The 16,527-nt window shown below is 47.3% G+C and overlaps 1 protein-coding gene across 5 annotated transcripts in view; it reads right to left on the bottom strand.

The window, feature by feature from the left end:
• LOC149858996 (ATP-binding cassette sub-family C member 3-like) overlaps positions 1–16,527 on the bottom strand; it is a 345,108-nt gene that overhangs the window by 57,195 nt on the left and 271,386 nt on the right. The window contains exon 1 of one of the 5 annotated variants that reach the window (XM_090061606.1): positions 8,386–8,525. The exons of the other annotated variants lie outside the window; for them this stretch is intronic. Within the exon in view, the coding sequence (XP_089917732.1) occupies positions 8,386–8,415 (30 nt within the window). The 5' untranslated portion in view covers positions 8,416–8,525. Of the gene's footprint in view, positions 1–8,385; positions 8,526–16,527 lie in introns of those variants that run through there. 5 annotated transcript variants of the gene reach the window in all.

Here is a 16,527-nt window from a genome sequence, read left to right as displayed (position 1 = left end):
GTCCAGATCCAACCGTGTATTTGTACTATACTCATTGTGATTGCATCTGAGACACAGACCCACAGTGGATCTGGGCTTGAGTATATAATTGTTTTTAATTGTATTCAAGAGCTGGGTAACACACTTGACCTTAGCGCATCATATCTTCCCATAACTAAGCCTGAAAAGACTGGCAGTGACTATCTCGTTTAGCCTTCTCAGCAACAGAGCTCATTACAATTTAGCTATTATGTTAATTGCTTTTAGATGAACCACACCCCTTTCTGGTTTCTGTTAACACAGAAAATATAGGGATCCAAGGCCCCTAAATTGCTTTACAAACATTAAACACTCATGTCATATATGATCATTTGACAGACAGGGGAACAGTGGCACAGGGCATATGCAGTTCAGCCAAAATCATCCCTAAAAGATGCCCCGTTTCCCCACTAGATCTCTCTGTTGGATCTAGATTGACGTGCAATACGACAGTGGAAACATCACAGCTGTATTTGGGTTTTAAATAAAATTGTACTCCAGCAACATTTTATTTTTGTTAAAAAAAGGCGACTATATGCACGTTGGCTTAGACTAGTGCCGACATTTTGAGAAAGATGTCGGTGAATTTTGTGCTATGCCCACTCAGTTGCCACAAGCTGCTTTAACGTGAAAACAAGGACGAACACAACATGTACAGGACCAGAGGGGAACTGCCCACGTTGGAGGGGACACTTTGATCCACAAGAGTTTTCTGGGAGGATGGACTGAGCAAATGCCACAGGTCTCAACTCTACGAAGTTACGTGGGCTGGCCGACTCAAAGCAGGTGCCAGTTGCCTGGCCTGCAGATAAGAGGAAGCAGCACACGTCCCAGTGCTGGGAGTGAAGCCAAGGACCAGAACAGAGATACTGTTAATTTTCAAGACTGCTGCCAGCTATTTCTTTTTTTTTTTTTTTTTGCAGTTGAGTCATTCAAGAGCCTCTGAGGAAGAAAAGAAAAGATTAACCAGTGCTCCAAGCAGGCTGAGAAAATGAAATACTTGACAAAATGCCAAATCACAGGTTAATCTGGGGAGCAGAGCACCTCGGATTAAATTGGGGCCTTGAGTAAGAGAGAAATTGGGATCTGATCTTCAAAATGACTTGAGTCGCTTTCTCTCATTTGAAATGATCTACCTTTTGCCCATCTCTTGCCTTCTTTCTCTTCCTTCCTCTAACTGAAACACAAAGCTGCTGCTCAGGCCTCTCTATTAAACTAAGGGCACTTTTACACATACTCCAGGGGCGGTGCTTTAATCAGACTGGCTCCGAGACCCCCTCTAATTAAAGCACTGCAACGTCTTGCGCATCAGCGTCCCCACACTTCAAAATAGCAACAGGTGCTTGAACTAACGCATGTTCGATAAGCTTTAGTCGAAGCACCGCCTCCGCCATTTTGAAGCACGGGGATGCTGATACACAAAATGTGGGAGGCTGCTGGAGCACAGTAATTACCATGCTCCAGCACACTTGCTTAATCGAGTCTGCTTCACACTCACGTGCAGGCACCCAAAGGTATTTGCACGCTCCCATCACCACAGTGTCAGGGCACTGTGCAAAATTTAACGTTTTCATCTTCCAGATGCCTTTGTGAGATGGGGAAGCATCACTCCCCCATTCTACAGATGGGGAAACTGAGCCACAGAGCTAAGTAACGAAGTTGGACATGGGGTGACAGCCAGGGTCACCCAGACGGACAGTGGCAGGATGCAGAATAGGATGTCCAAGGTCCAGCCCAGTGATCTGTCCACTACCCCATGTAACTCCAACAGGTCACCTTCACCATCTTTCTGCCCAGTACAGGATTGTCCGGCACATAACCCGAGTTTTACTGCAGTGAGTGTACAGGCATCAAACCAACAACTGCAAAGAGGCCATTGCTCTCACGTATGCGGGGTGCCCGTTACTTCATACCCAGCTCATTTATGCACAGATGCAGTAGATGACATATGATGAACGAAACCAGGCAGCCAGTTCTCCATCCAGCTGAGATAAGAACAGTGCTATAAAGACACTGGTGTCATGCTATCAAGGAAGCTGAGCAATCAGCCACGCCTGTCCCAGTCCTGCTGATAAGTCTTTACCATATAAAAAAGCATGTGAAATTCTGATAACCGAACACTGGTGTTTTGCACAGTGTGCTGAAAGCCAGAAGCCTTGGATTTAGTTCAATCAGGACTCGTAGTAGAGATGATATCTTTTATTAGATTAGACAAACAAGGTTTTTTGGGGGAAAAAAATCTTCATTATGCCTCCGATTTGTTGTGTGACATAGGCTAAGTCGGGTCTCTTTGCTTCATTTTCTCTAACTGTAGAACAGGTAGACCCAGCTAGGAAATGGCTTTGCCATTCTACAAATGGCTTAGAAATTGCCAAAATGTTTTATACCTTGAATAGGAACAACAACAAAAATAAATCCATGAATTATTTTGGGTTGGGTCTTTTAAGGCGTTTCTTTCTGATCATTTTGAAACTATTTGGCTTGTTTTGACTTTGACCAAATCCTACTTTGAATTTAAAAAAAAATAAATCATTTGTCTAAATTTCAAAGCAAGCAAACAAACCACAAATGCAAATATTCTGACCTAGAAGGCAAGAACATTTTCATTTTGCTTTGACAGTTTGGGGGGAAAAAAAGATCAAAATAGACTCTTTCTCCATGAAACCTTTCTGTTTAGATGAATAGGTATTTTTGCTAGTAAAAAAAAAGGTTTATAAAAAAAATTCCCCCAAGCAGCTCTAAAACACGGATATGATTTTTTATTTGCTTTTATAAAGCACTCTGTCTGAAATCAAAGTATTTCCATGTCTTTCTGCACAGTTCAGTTGCTGCTCTTTCTTTTCTTCCCCACCCCATTCAAAATTACTATATGCTACATTAAAAGAACATAGAGAAGAGAAACGACATTTTCTGGGCAAAGGATGAAGAGGAGTGGCTACCTTGTAACCTTAGACAACAAAAGTACTTGTAGTGCGTGTAAATTAAAGCCACCCGTGCATTGCTTTCTCATTTTCATCACTTGGTGGAAAGATTTCAAATCTCTCTCATATAAGCCGTGAGCCAAACTATGGTCTTGACGGCAAGCCTACAACTTGAGACCACCGTTAGTCACTAAAACCACCAACCTAGAAGGAATCTCTTGGATCACTCAATCTAGTTGCCTCCTATTGTAGTCGACCGTATTATATACTCCCTTTCATAAGGGAATCAGGCCCTCTCATCAAACCAGTTAGGTTTGCTGCCCAAACTGCTGTTACCAGAAGGCTGCTCTGACAGCTTGAAACTCTCTTAATTTCTAATCCAAATTTACTTCTGGCCAGTTTGCCCGACTTTGTTCACCGCCACCTCCTCATAACTTGCTTAATTCAGACCATATCACCCACAAAAACAAAAAGTCTGTACAAATTGCAACCTAACAGGCAGATAAAACCAAACATGCTGGGAAATCCAGAGATTGGAATGATGAATAGATATTAATACCAAATCTTCCAAGGTCCCTTCCAGCCCGAAATATCTATGAATCTACCATTGCCAAGGCAATCAAACCCTGCAATAAAGATAAGGGACCAATCCTCTGAAATACTGTTCAATATCATAAGAAGAGGTCTTAACAACAAAGGCAAATAACCATTAAAACAGCCTACCAAGGGAAGTAGTGGGGTCTGCATCTAGTGAAGTTCTTAAATTAATAGATACGCCCTGATAGATAAGCTCAACAAACGTTCAGCATGAAAATCACTGTGTGACTTTCTCTGGCCTTGTTATTCAGGAAGACACTAGCTAGATCACTGGGATTACCCCTTCCAGTTTTACAACGGGGGGTCTCAACCTTTTCGGACCCAAGGCACCCCGAGTGGCACCCAGTTTCAAAAACTAATTTAGATGTTACAGTGCTTCCTTCCTTGCAGGGGGACCAGGCACTGGGGGGAGGGGACGGAGGGGCCACGGACAAGCTTGAGCCTGTCTTTATCTGCTTCTCTCCCGACACTTCCCTCCCTTCCTCACACCTCTGCAGCACCTTTCAAAGGATCTGGCAGCACCCTTGGGTGTCAGAGCACCAAGGCTGCCTTCAGTATCTGGGGGGAAAAAAGGGTCTCTTCCGATCTAAAGGCCTGGTCCTCTGAGAAACTCCCCATGAGTGGATCCTACACCCACTGAAGGGTGGGACAGATGGATTTTTAGAAAGGGAAGAGATGCAGGGACAATCCTGATTCCATTGAATTGTGTAAGAAAAGACCAAGCTGCAGTATGAACACACACACACACACACTCAAGTGAGCTCTGAGACCTATGAACGACAGCTACTTTTACTCAGTTATAAACCACCTGTGGACCATCCAAACTACCAACACTTCAGCCCAGAGGGAGGAATTAGCAACTGCTCTTAAACCAGCCCATGCTGTTACTTCCAAGATTTTTTTTTTAAATAAGTCCTTGAACTCTCTGGACAGGGACAAAACATTAATGTAGGCTGTATTTTAAATGGCCTCCCTCAATTGTGAAGTCATCTTTTCCTGACTTTTGCTTCGAAAAAACACCAAATTGTTTTCATAAAAATATAAGGAAACCACAGATAGAGAGTACCAGAAGACTGAAACACTGGAGGAGAGCTTCAGAAGTGCCTAAGAGTTTTGAAATACCATTTTCAACAGGACATATCATTTGACTTTCGATAATACCTAGGCTTAAGTCACTTAGAGCTCTGAAAATGCCCAAAAGGATGTGTACTTAAAACACCCCTAAGCTCCCCCAATATCATATCACTACAGCATTGTTTCCACTAACACTATGACTCATAGCGCAGGCAGCACAACAAAAGAGGAGACCACACGGGTGGCTTTGAAACACCTTGGACCAACCCCAACCTTGACCTGACTCTGCCAGTTTGATTGTTTAAAAAGAAATCAAAGTCTTGATTTAAGGGCTGCAGGCGACGAAGCTAACCAGTTCTGATAGTTAGCTACTTGCTGAATGATTAACTATGCCACTTTTTAGGTAACAGTACTAAAGCATAATAAGTGTGTGAGATCCAGACCTAAAATCCACCTCTCTCTCTCTGGGTATTGTGGTCACATTGTTTGGCTGACAAATATTGCCCTGATCAATTTAAAAGAAAACTACAGCAAGCCTTAAAACTACTTCCTCTAGGGAAGTATGAATGGGAGAAAGTTCCTTTTATGTACAATTACGTACTAGGCACATGCAACCTGCTCTAGGAACCTAAGATCTGTGTGACACATAAGTGGCCAGCAGTATTGCCTCGTTTCCACTTGTTCCAAAGTTATAAGGGATTAAAGTAGTAGTAAAAGTTGGAAAATACCTGCCTGATTGACTTTATCCACCAGGACTAGCAGGACACAGTCCCAGATGTCCCCAAAGATGACATTTGATAGCAAACAAATGAGAAAGCCCCTAAGAGCATCTTTACACACATGCTGGGGTGGTGGTGGGGAGGCGCTTAGAGGGGCTCCGAGAGCTGCTCTAATTAAAGTGTCCGCAGCGTCTCGTGTATTCAACATCCTGCACTTCAAAACGGTGGCAGGGGCGTTTCAACTAAAGCTCGTTCAAAGAGTGGTAGTTGAAGTGCCTCCACTGCCATTTGGAAGCCCGGGGATGCTGAATACACGAGACACGGAGGCTGCTGGAGCGGACTAATGATCACGCTGCAGCAGACTTGATCCGACGCGTTGGAATTACAGCACATCGGAGCAGCATCCCTATATGTCTACAGGCGCCCGAAGTGACTTAAGTGCCTAAACTGTATTTTCAAAAGTTGGGCTGCATTTTTGAAAGGCTAAGTGCTGAAGGCTTCTGACAGATGTGAACCCACCCCCCCTCCAAAAAAACAAACAAACAGCACTTTACTGGAAGAGGGAGCGTGCTAGTTCAACCCGGCTCCTCGGTGACTGTATAGATCTGGGGCTTTTTGGCACTTTTATATCATAGCTGATTCAGCTTTAGATAAAAGCGCAAAAGGTCCGCTGAAGCACCTGATCTATACTGTACAGATGTTGGGCAAGCCGGGTCTAACTATGCATTGCCTCTGCTGGGCATGCACTGTGCTTGGCGCAGGGGTACCCTGAGCTTAAAGCACCATTTGCGGGTTTTTTTCCACATCTGTAAACACCCGAAGTCCGTTCTGAAATTAGGATACGGGTGTTTCTGAACATCTTATGCTTGTGTGCCTGTTAAGACTAAGTTAAGTGAACTGTCAAGCACAGGCTCACGTCCACTTCCACTCTGCAAAGCAGAAAGCACATGCTGTCATGCTTACAGGGCTGCCTGCACCTCTCTCCCTTTTGGGGTTTCCCCGAGTGCCCCTCCAGTCTTTCTCTGTCGCAGCGATATGCTCCCATCTTCCCCCTCACAAGCCGAGTCTTAAGCTTGTCGTTACCCTGTATATCAGTCATGCTCAGCCCGCATGGCTTGACCAGGTTCAACACCTTTGGTCCCTCCCTTTGGGAGCCTGAGAGCAAATCAAAGGCCAGGGACGTAAAAAAAAGGGCACGTTAAAAACCATAATGTGGGTGACTTCACTGTAGAAACAAGAGAAAAAGAATTTTAAAAGAGCCGAGAAGTGGCACATGTCCATTTGATCTAACATCTTCACATCTCTCAAAAGGAGCTGGGGCACATTCGCTTCTTCAGACACCTCCACCAAGTGCATGCATCTCCACGTGGCATCTCCTCCCCAATGGCAGCGTCCTTTTCTAAACTCCCAGAACTTTTATCCTTCTGTGTTCCTGGGTTTTAATCTGTCCGGACAAAGTCAGACCTATAGCTCAGCACAGGGTTAAGCTCTGAGGGGTCCTCAGAGTCCAGACGCGACTCCAGTGTCAGCTAAGAATGGCTTGCCTTGAGCTCGGTTTTTCCCTCAACAGTCCCTATATTCCAAAATAAAACTCCTCCTCACTAGATCGGCACACGGTAGTCACAAGTCATCAAAGAGCAGCTCCCTGGACATCAGGTGTGCTTACGTCCCAGTGACTCTGTTGGGGTCCCTCACGTATAACACATCTGCCGGTGCTGCAGCGAAACTTTGAAAGCTATTGCTACAGCTCTGGGAATGGCCGAGGCGGTCAGGAGTAAACGCTGAGCATTTACTCTCCAAAATACTCTTCGGTGCTATTTGGATGCTAGAGCCCAGGGGCTGAGCCTTGACACTTTTACAGGTTTCAGCTGAATTCTCTGAATAACAGCAGTGACCCAGCAGTGCTGCTTGGCACCGCTCTGAGCAGCGGTGGAGGTGCTGTCTGCAGACTCAGGAGAACGCCACAGCCCCAGGCAACGTGTGGAAAGCTGCCTCCTCGGCTGCCAGACATTTGATTTTGAAACAAGTGAAAGATTAAATTCTGGAGAAACCGACAGCTCATGGCCTCGTCCAGCGGCTCACGGGGATGCTTCCACTGTGCCAACCGCCTCGGGAGATCAGATAATCAATACCGATAATGGAGCCCTTGCGTTTGCAGTGCATCTGCTCTCGAAGAGCCTTACAAGGGAGGCATCATTTAATACAGCGGTGCTCAGCCTTTCCAGGGCCAGGTGGGTCGTGCCAATTCCATCCATGGGCAGGATCTTGCTAGTGTGTGGGCACAGCATGGCCCCAGCCGGCCACGTGGGGGAGGGGGGAGGGCAGCCCAGCCTCAACCTGGCCCCACAGGGGAAGGGAGCATGGCCTGGCCCCATGGAGGGGGAAGGGGCCAACGGGGGGGGGGGGGGGGGGGGTGAACCACCTCAACCTGACCCTATAGGGAGTGGGGAAGGGCATGGCCCAGTCCCAACCCAGTCCCACAGAGGAATGGGCACAGCCCAGCCCCAAGCTGGTCCCACAGACCAGTGGTCTCCAAAGTGGGGTGCGCAAGACGGTCCGCTGGGGTGCAGGAAGAAAATATTAGAACTTCTACATATATTGATATCAATATACATATATTGGGGGGTACTCAAAAAATTTTTGCTGATAGGGGTGTGCAATGAAAAAAGTTTGGAGACCGCTGCCACAGAGGAAGGGGGCACGGACGGCCCAGCCCCGACCTCTCAAAAGTGCATTTCGGTCCATCAAGCGAACGGCAGCGATCACTTGAGGGTTGCTCCAGCTACACTTGCATTTATTTATTGCCACGGAAATCAATCTTTTTTGCAAAGCGAACCGAAAAAAAAAAGGGGCGCTGGGGCGCCTGCGCCACTCCCCCGCTGCCCGGCGCGCCGGGCCGCAGCACCCCTGGGTGCCTGGGTGGGCGGGGGAGGCGCGAGGCCCGCCAAGTCTCAGGGCAGGGAGCCCGGGGGCCCCGCGCCACGCACGGGGCAGCCCCCGCGGGGCAGCACCTCGCGTCCCGCCCGGAGCCCCGGCCCGCGCCCGGACCCGCTTACCCAGAAGGGCGACCCGCAGAAAGCCTCCATGGCGCGGGGCCGCCCGCCGGAGCAGCCCGCCCCAGCCCGGCCCGGCCCGGCCCGTCTCCCCTCACCTCGCCCGCTCGGCGCGGCGCGGCGCGGCTCGGCGCGGGGCGGGGCCTGGCCGGCGCGGGGCGGGGCGGGGCCTGGCCGGGGGCGGGGCCTCGGAGCCGCCCCCGAAAGAAGCGCGACAACGTACAGCTCTTGGCTCAGCCACGAGGCTTTGCAGCAGACCACCTGAGACGCTGCAAAAATGAACGAATGAATGATCTTTTCCTGCAGATTTTAGGGGTCATAGAAAAAAAAGATCGTTTTTGCAGCAAAAGATTTTGTTTTTTGGCAACGTCCGGGTGTGGTGCGAGCATTGGCCCGCGCACCCCCTGCAAAAAGGCGTTGCTGACGCTGCCCGCCACCGCCGGGCTGGTGCCACCGTCCGCCATTGCCGCTGGCCACTGCCGACGACGGCTGCAGGTGGCCCCGACTGCTGGCCGGCGCTCGCACTGGCGCCAGTGCTGCGGCGTTCGTGAATACGAGGGGTCATTTCTGAACCAAGAGTTGTAGATTTTTGCATTTCTTTTCATCCCGGACCAACACAGCTACCAAATGCATCCTTAGGCTTGAGACGCACCCCGGAAATTGCTCTCTCTTAAGTTTCAGGCGTCGTTTTGACTAGAGGAAAATGAGAGTGCCTATTTTTTCCTGTTGCAAAAGTCTCAGAAAAACAAAAAAAACCCAACCGCAACAGGCCGGATGGTTGAACGCCAAGGATGCCTATTTTAAAACCTGCAGGTTTTATCTTGCAAATCATGTTTGTTTGCATGTCAAACAGCGGGGAGGGTGCGTGGCCACGTGAGGAAGGTCTCAAGGCAGCCCAGGAAGCCGCAGGCCCCGGGTTGAGACCCATGGGTGTAAGGAGACACGAGCGAGACGACAGGGCTCACGGTGGCATTTGGACCAGATTCTGCAACGCTGCATATCAAGAGGGATGCGCTGTCGCGGTTGTAGTGCTCTAGGCTTTGTGCACAGTAGGAAAATGAATAATTAGCGGTACTGATCGTCGGCAACAGGAGAGGATGAGCCTACAGCTTGGGTTTAACCGGGTTGCTGAACTGAGCTGCACAGTTCATTCTTGTTCCTTGCAGTTGACTTGTTTCCAGTAGTGCGTCCCCTGCATCTGTTCCTGACCTCCATTATGAGCCCTGGGAGTCTTTTTAGTGCACGAGTAACTAAGGAGAATGGCCATCAACATTTACCAGGGATAAAGTTACCTTGGAAATTGTTAGGCCCAGCTAATATGTACCAAAGAGTCCTAAAAGAGTTGGTTGAGGAGAGCTCTGGCTTGTTCATTTTTCATCCCGCTTTAGCAATTCAGTGGTAGTGCTATGCCGGTCTTCAAAAAGAGGTGAGTCAGACGATACAGGTACAGACCAGTTGGCCTGACATCACGCCTGGGCCAAAGAACTGAAAAATTCTGACAGGAGTTGAGTTGTTAAAGGATTAAATGAATGGGGAAATAATTAATTTCAGTCAATCCTTTTTTTTCCCTTTGGAAAACAGATCTTGTCAAACAAACCGGACTTAGTTCTTTGAGAAGATTATGCATCTGGTTGATAAAGGTATGTATATGTACTGTATTTCCACTCAAGTAAAACATCCGACTTAGTCCCGCAAGACATTCTGATAAAAAAAAAAAATCAGCACTACAATACAAATGAAGCATCTGCTAAATAGATTAGGAACGGCTAATGAACAGATCTTTAAAAGCAGTCTCCATAAAGGAATCATCATCCCACGGGGGCATTTATGTGCTGATCTGCTGGTTTGGGTGCAAGGCCCAGTGCTAGACAGTATTTTCATTAATGATGCGGCAATAAATGTTGTTGATAAGATTTGTGGACGGCATAAATATTTGCAGAATACTCAACACCAAAGCACCGTTGTATAAACTGTTCCAGTTTGTGTATTAAGTTATTTAAACAAAAGTGGATTTGAAAACAGCCAAGTGCCAAGACATACTTCCAGGAGTAAGGAATGGGGGCTATACCTACAGAGTGGGGGCTCTGTCTGGGACGGACCCTGACAGCTCTGGGGGTATTAATAATGGAGCAACTCAACTCCAGCTCCCAGTGCAGTGCTGTGGGAAAAAAAAGGCACTTATGCAACCCACGTTTGGGCCCCGGATGAATAAGTTTTTCAAACTCTGCCTGTTGCTGTTGAAAAGTGACTGGTTTGGGGACTGGAGGCTCAAGTTCCTTATTTAAACAGAAAGCCGGCTACACATCAGGCAGCAGCAAAGCAAGCTTCTCCACCCCTCAGCCATTTCTCCCTCATGGACGTGTTTTTGCAGCATCTGCAGATCTGGGCAGCGCTAGCATTGTAGCAAGACCTGCTCTCGCAACACTTTTATTTATAGACCAAGCACCTAGTATCTGACGGCAGAGGCATTTATCAGGTGTTGTCGGGAGCTCCTCCTGGGTGCATCTGAGGCTGCGTTGAGTCCTTGGTATCACTTGGACACAGGCTGGGGTTCCTAGTCCTCCCCCATGTCTTCTGGGCTCATATCTGCCCGACAGTAAAATGGATCGCATGTCCTAAACTCAGGAATTTTACCCCGAGGAGAGGTATTTCTCTCGACTGCTGAAGCTGTCTAGGCCAGCAAGCTCAGAAAGGCCAATGCAGTGGGAAGGGACACAACAGTTCAGGGACACAACTTGAGTTCACCTTTCCCAAGGGTGTCATTTTCCCTGAAAAAAAGAAAAGAAAAGAAAGATGCTACCCTGGCTTAGCAGGTCAGAAGTGGGAACTAGGTCTCAAGCTGCTCAACTCATGTTAAAAGCCAAGTTGCCCTGCCTTCACCAGCATTGCAACCCAAGTTAGTTAACTAGTACACACTTTCTTTTTCGTTTTTTTCCAGTCAACACATTTGCTAAGAGACTTATCCTACCTGCACCGGTGGGAAATTGTAAGATATCTGTTCTCTTGGTTTGGAGGTGTTGGAGGCAAAATTTTTTCAGCTGCAACCTCTTGCCTCTCTGCTCCTGCTGGACCTATGCCTGAGCCCACCTTTAAGAAGCATTGTAATATCTGCAGCTCTGTCTTGATGGCAGGTGTTGAAATCCCTGGCACTTAATGACGGTATGGGACAGAGGCATGAAGACACAGCCACAAGGCTATCGCTTCCTTGTTCTTTAAGGCCCTTTACATAGGAGAGTAACTTTCTGGAGAATATAGTTCATATAGTGCCAGTAACATGCTTTGTGTAGTACAGATAACAAAATACAATTGCTTCTTACCTCGAAGAGTTTACAGTCTAGAAACTAGTCAAGCAGGGCCTAATCCTCTGTTGTTCTGCCCCTTATTCAGCACGCAGAATGTGGTTTTATTAGCATCCTTCCCTTATTCTGGTAGTAACGCAGTGCTTCCTGCGTGCACCACTATAAGTGACCATGCCTCATGCAGGGAACAAGGCCAGCAGAAGACCAGACACGCTGGAAAATAAAAAGCTGGGGTAGCAGTGAGTCCGCACCCTTGATTACTGATTCTTATCTCTAAATATCAAGCCTTATTGGCAGTGTCAGTCTTTGATGTTAAAAAACAAATATTCATGATAGCCTTGTGGCTCAGCACAAAAGAAACCCAATAATAATTCAGAGAAATGGGGATACCGAGGGTGAATCCCTGGCCTCACTGTAAAATTCCCATCAACTGGCTTCATAGAGTAAGAATTGTCCCCTTAGGGTTATTTGAGATTAATAACTCAAAGGGAGAAAAGATGGACCAAAAGGAAAGATCTGAAAATCTTTTCAATTCAAATCTTTTCCATTTTTTCTTTGCAGTCTTGGCAAAGTGGGCCCCAGATCTTCATTGCATCCTGCAGCTGTGTTATCATAATACAGCCATTAACTAAAAGCAGTCATTGATCTGACATTAACAACAAGAGTCTGTGCACATACCCTGTGACAAGTGAACACAAGCACGTCCCAAGCATAATTCATATTACTGCAAAAATTCACATTATTCCAATCTACGTCAAAGGCCGGATGTTGGAGTGTTTGAGGTTCTACTCTGTTTTATGCTCAAGCTTTGGCGCTCATAAAAAAGAGCATTACTCATTGGCAATGGAGTCAGTCATTTCATCACAGAACAATATTGTAGTTGCAAAGGAGCCCAGACCAAATCTCTGCATTGTAACACCTCTAACCTCTGCTGCATGCAGGCGTGCAGACTGAGGCTCAAATTCTGCTGGTGGCCACTACCTTATCCTTATAATGAACTTACCAAACTCCAGATCCACAAATTTATGTTTAACATGTGAACCTAGAGGTAAGTTTTGCCATTCCCACGAGATGCAATAGATGCAGAATGTTGCCATTGCTTAGTTATCGGGTCCAGCAATCATTTGCCTTCATCTCCTCCCTGCTCCTCTACAGTGGGTGCCAGGAAAAAAGATCGTATTTCCTGAGCCACTGGGATTTAGAATCCAAGCAGTTTAGAAATGCCTATGCAGATTACTCATTTTTATTACTGAGATGTGCATTCATTGCCACGTACTGAAGTTGGGAATGTTTGTGAATAATTCATTCTTTCTGATTTCTTACGGACGTCATTCAGGTAACTGCTGTTAATCACAGTGCTTCATTTGGCTATGTGCAATTCCAAGGCTGTAATGTGTGTGAAGTGCTGCAAATAGCACTCATTCGTCTTACTGAGGCAACAGATTTTCTTTTAAGCTCTAGATTTTCCAAGATGCACTGAGTGGTTTGGAAGTGGTCTGATACAACGGAGAAGACATCAGACTGGGAAACTAGGGACATGGGATTTACTTGCAGCTTTGGCTTTGCTGTCAGACCTTGGGTTAGACTAGGTCAGTGGGGGCCAACCTTCTTGGCAGCTATGCTACAAATTAGCCCTGCGCCCTCTCCGAGCGCCGCACCGATCCCTTTGCCCTGCCTGATCTACTGCTTTGCTTTCTGCTTCCTGTCCTACCTGTTGCTGTGCTGTCCCCTCCCTGGTACCACACGCAGAGGCTGCCTATGCCACTTGCTGGCACACGTGCTGCAGGTTGGTCACCCTGAAGTGGAACACGCCGCGTGCCAGGCAGGGCGGGAGCAAGGAGCAAGGACTTCCCCTCATCCAGGGCTGGACTCGATGATCTCCCGAGGTCCCTTCCAGCCCTGATGTCTATGAAATCTATGAAATCCCAGGCAACAAAAGAAGTTTCCCTCAGTCACAATTACTGGAAAGCGCAAGGGAGGGGTAAGGAGAAAGCAAAACTGCTCTTCCCAGCTGTGGTATAAGTACACCATTAAATACATTGTAAAATAATTCTGCCGGCTGGGGAGAATCCTTCGGCTGCTGGTATTGCCTGGGGGCTCTTTCCTTGCCAGATCTGCATCAAGGCACCAGAAGAAAAGAGAGAGAGAGAATTAGGCCCCTTGCCTCTTCAGATACAAATCCTTTCCCGTGTTGCATGGTATGCATTTTCCTTGCTACACACATTTGTTCTACCATTTCACATTAAAAACTGTAAACACAATAACTCAGACTCAAGCCCAGTGGGGGCCTGCCCCAAGCATCCTGAAGGAACCATAATGGTAGCCCTAGCCCCAAGCAGCACCGCGACTGACTGTACCCCGTCGCCCCCCGCACACCTACAGCATCTCCCTGGCACCTCACAGATTCATTCCTCAGTGTGCTTGTAAATAGTAAGACCTTAATCAATGAAGCCCCTGGCAGGTATTGCACGCCCGTCTTCACGGCAGGTTTCGCTGCGAAGGATGTTTAGTAGGATGAATGAACCTTGTTTTTATTTTAAAGGAAAATTATTCATGTCCCAAATCAAATCAGCCAAATCAACTGCAGATCCGTGAGTCAGTCGAGACATGGGCGACTGGTGCCTCCTGAGTCTAGGGAGGGCACCAGATCGCTGGCGGGAGTGGGGAGGTCCCCCAGCAGTTGATCCCCCAGCGGCGAAACCAGAAGTGCACTTCCACCAGCACTTCTAGTTTCACAGCTGGACGTCCGGAGGTGCACGGCTGATCTCAAGGGGTGCACGTGGACCCCCTATGCATTGCCAATGACTCAAGAATCAAAGGTGGCCCTGTTAGCAGAAAGCATCCTCCACCCCCACCTCAGGCTTCAGATGCGTCCAAATCCTTTGGTGGGCATCCTACGTGCAGGCCCGAGCCCAGAGGCTTGGAGTTTGGATGCCCCTGAGTTTTTCTTGCCCTCGACCGTATGGCCGCAGAACCGAGGTAGGGAGGACTCTCCCATTTCCATAAAGTCGGTGTGTAGCCGAGATCTTCCCACTGGAAGTGGAAGTGGGAGGCTAACTATGCCTTACCTCGGTCAGGGTACTACCTCCCTGCCAAAAAGTGGTTTCCCCCTGCAACTAGGAAAACCCCCTTAGGGGTCATTTCCCCTGCCAGGTAAGTAACAACTGCGGACAAACAGATCATATCGCCTGAACTTAATCCTTAATCCCCCTCATGGCAAGTTCTCTCTCTTTGCCTTTCCCGCTGTTCGATGAACTTCCTCCCTCCCTTCGACAGGTTGTCACTAATCCATGGTCCCTTAGGATTTTACTGTCATCCCAGAAATGGCAACTTGGATTTCCAGAGCAGCAGCAGCAACCTTGCTCCGCCTGCCAAGTCCCTATCGCTTGAGCTAACGAAGGATCTCCGCTCGTTCTTGGCAGAAGGGAGACTTAATAGATGTGGGCGAGTAGTTCTGCTTCCTCCCAGAAGAGGTCAGGCGCAGTGCATGCAGGCTCTCCACCTCGCTATCATTTCCCTTTATACAATGACGAATACGACTACTCGAGCCTGACAAGCCTGCAAATGGTTTGAATCTGTTCTGCTGCCTGTATAAAAGCACTGTAAACACATAAGTAATTAAGTGGTTTAACAAGCCAGGCCATTCTCTTGCTGCAGCTCCAGGGAACTTTTGCTACATTATTTAGAGTATTAGTTGCAGAAAGATAATCCATTCAGGCCCTGTGAACACTGGCCAATTACAGCATTCATGGACTTAAGCAGGACTATAAAATGCCAGAGGATGCTGGAGGAGTCTATATTTAATGTCCTGTAAACACATCTGAAGCAATGAGCATAATCTATTTTAGCCCATGTGGGGGGGGGGGGGGGAAATGAACCGCAAATGCCAAAATACCAGCGAGACCATGCCTTTAAACAACAAAAAAGGCACATTCCAGACCCCACCACAAAAAAAGAAACAAAAGAAGGCAACTTCCTTAATAAATATCTCCAGTTAAGCCCAAATTACATTATTTAACTCAGCTAGGAAAAGTAGCATTGCCATCTAGTGACCAGCAATTAACCTGCACACAAGCCCGTTTTAGGTTTCTGTCCCTCTCCAGGTGCACGTAATGCTTGCACAGATCTTTTCTTTCGAGGACCGCAGGGCAGTAGCAAACCACATCACGCAGTGCTGAGCCACGTATGGTATCCTTGTTACTCACGTGGGGACACTAAGGGTAGTGTTACATCACCAGGAGGTTAAACAAGTTCAAAATCACACCGAATCAGAGGTGGAAACACAACCAGCAATTGTAGCTGTAGTCTCTTGCTCTGTTTGCTGCATGCTATTCCTCGGCTCAACCCTGCAATGCAGGGCGCAGGTTTAAAGTCATTCTTGAGAGTATGATTTAGGGTTTGATTTAGCATTCGAGCTTTGGGCCTGGAGTTGGCATTTAAATAAGTACTGCAAAAGTGATATTCAAGGGTTAGGGTGAGCCAGTGCAGGGTTTTGTTCTTAAATACATGTTTCTGGGCAGTATTAAATCATAGAGAAGACATCGGCCAGGCGCAGATAGGAAAGAGAAGACACCAAGGCTTGCCGTGTCACAAATACTGCAGTAAAATATGCTGATGACTAAATATGATTCTTGGCAAAATATGCTGATGTGCAATATCTAACACACAAGAACATGAGAGATTCAATGCAACAAAAAAAAGTGGCAGACTCTGAACAGGTTTGAGGAAATACTTTTTCTTCACGTTCATCTGCGGTGGAACTCAATGCCACGGAAAGTTGTGTAGGCCAAGAAATGAGCAAGAGTAAAGAAGGGGCTGGATATCTGTGGAGCTAAGAGGGCTATTC

This window comes from Crocodylus siamensis, chromosome 8, assembly GCF_052110815.1.
Source record: "Crocodylus siamensis isolate JL-2025a chromosome 8, ASM5211081v1, whole genome shotgun sequence".
NCBI lineage: Eukaryota > Metazoa > Chordata > Crocodylia > Crocodylidae > Crocodylus > Crocodylus siamensis.
The sequence above is the reverse complement of the archived record's forward strand: the minus strand, read 5'-3'. Positions and strand labels throughout refer to the sequence as shown.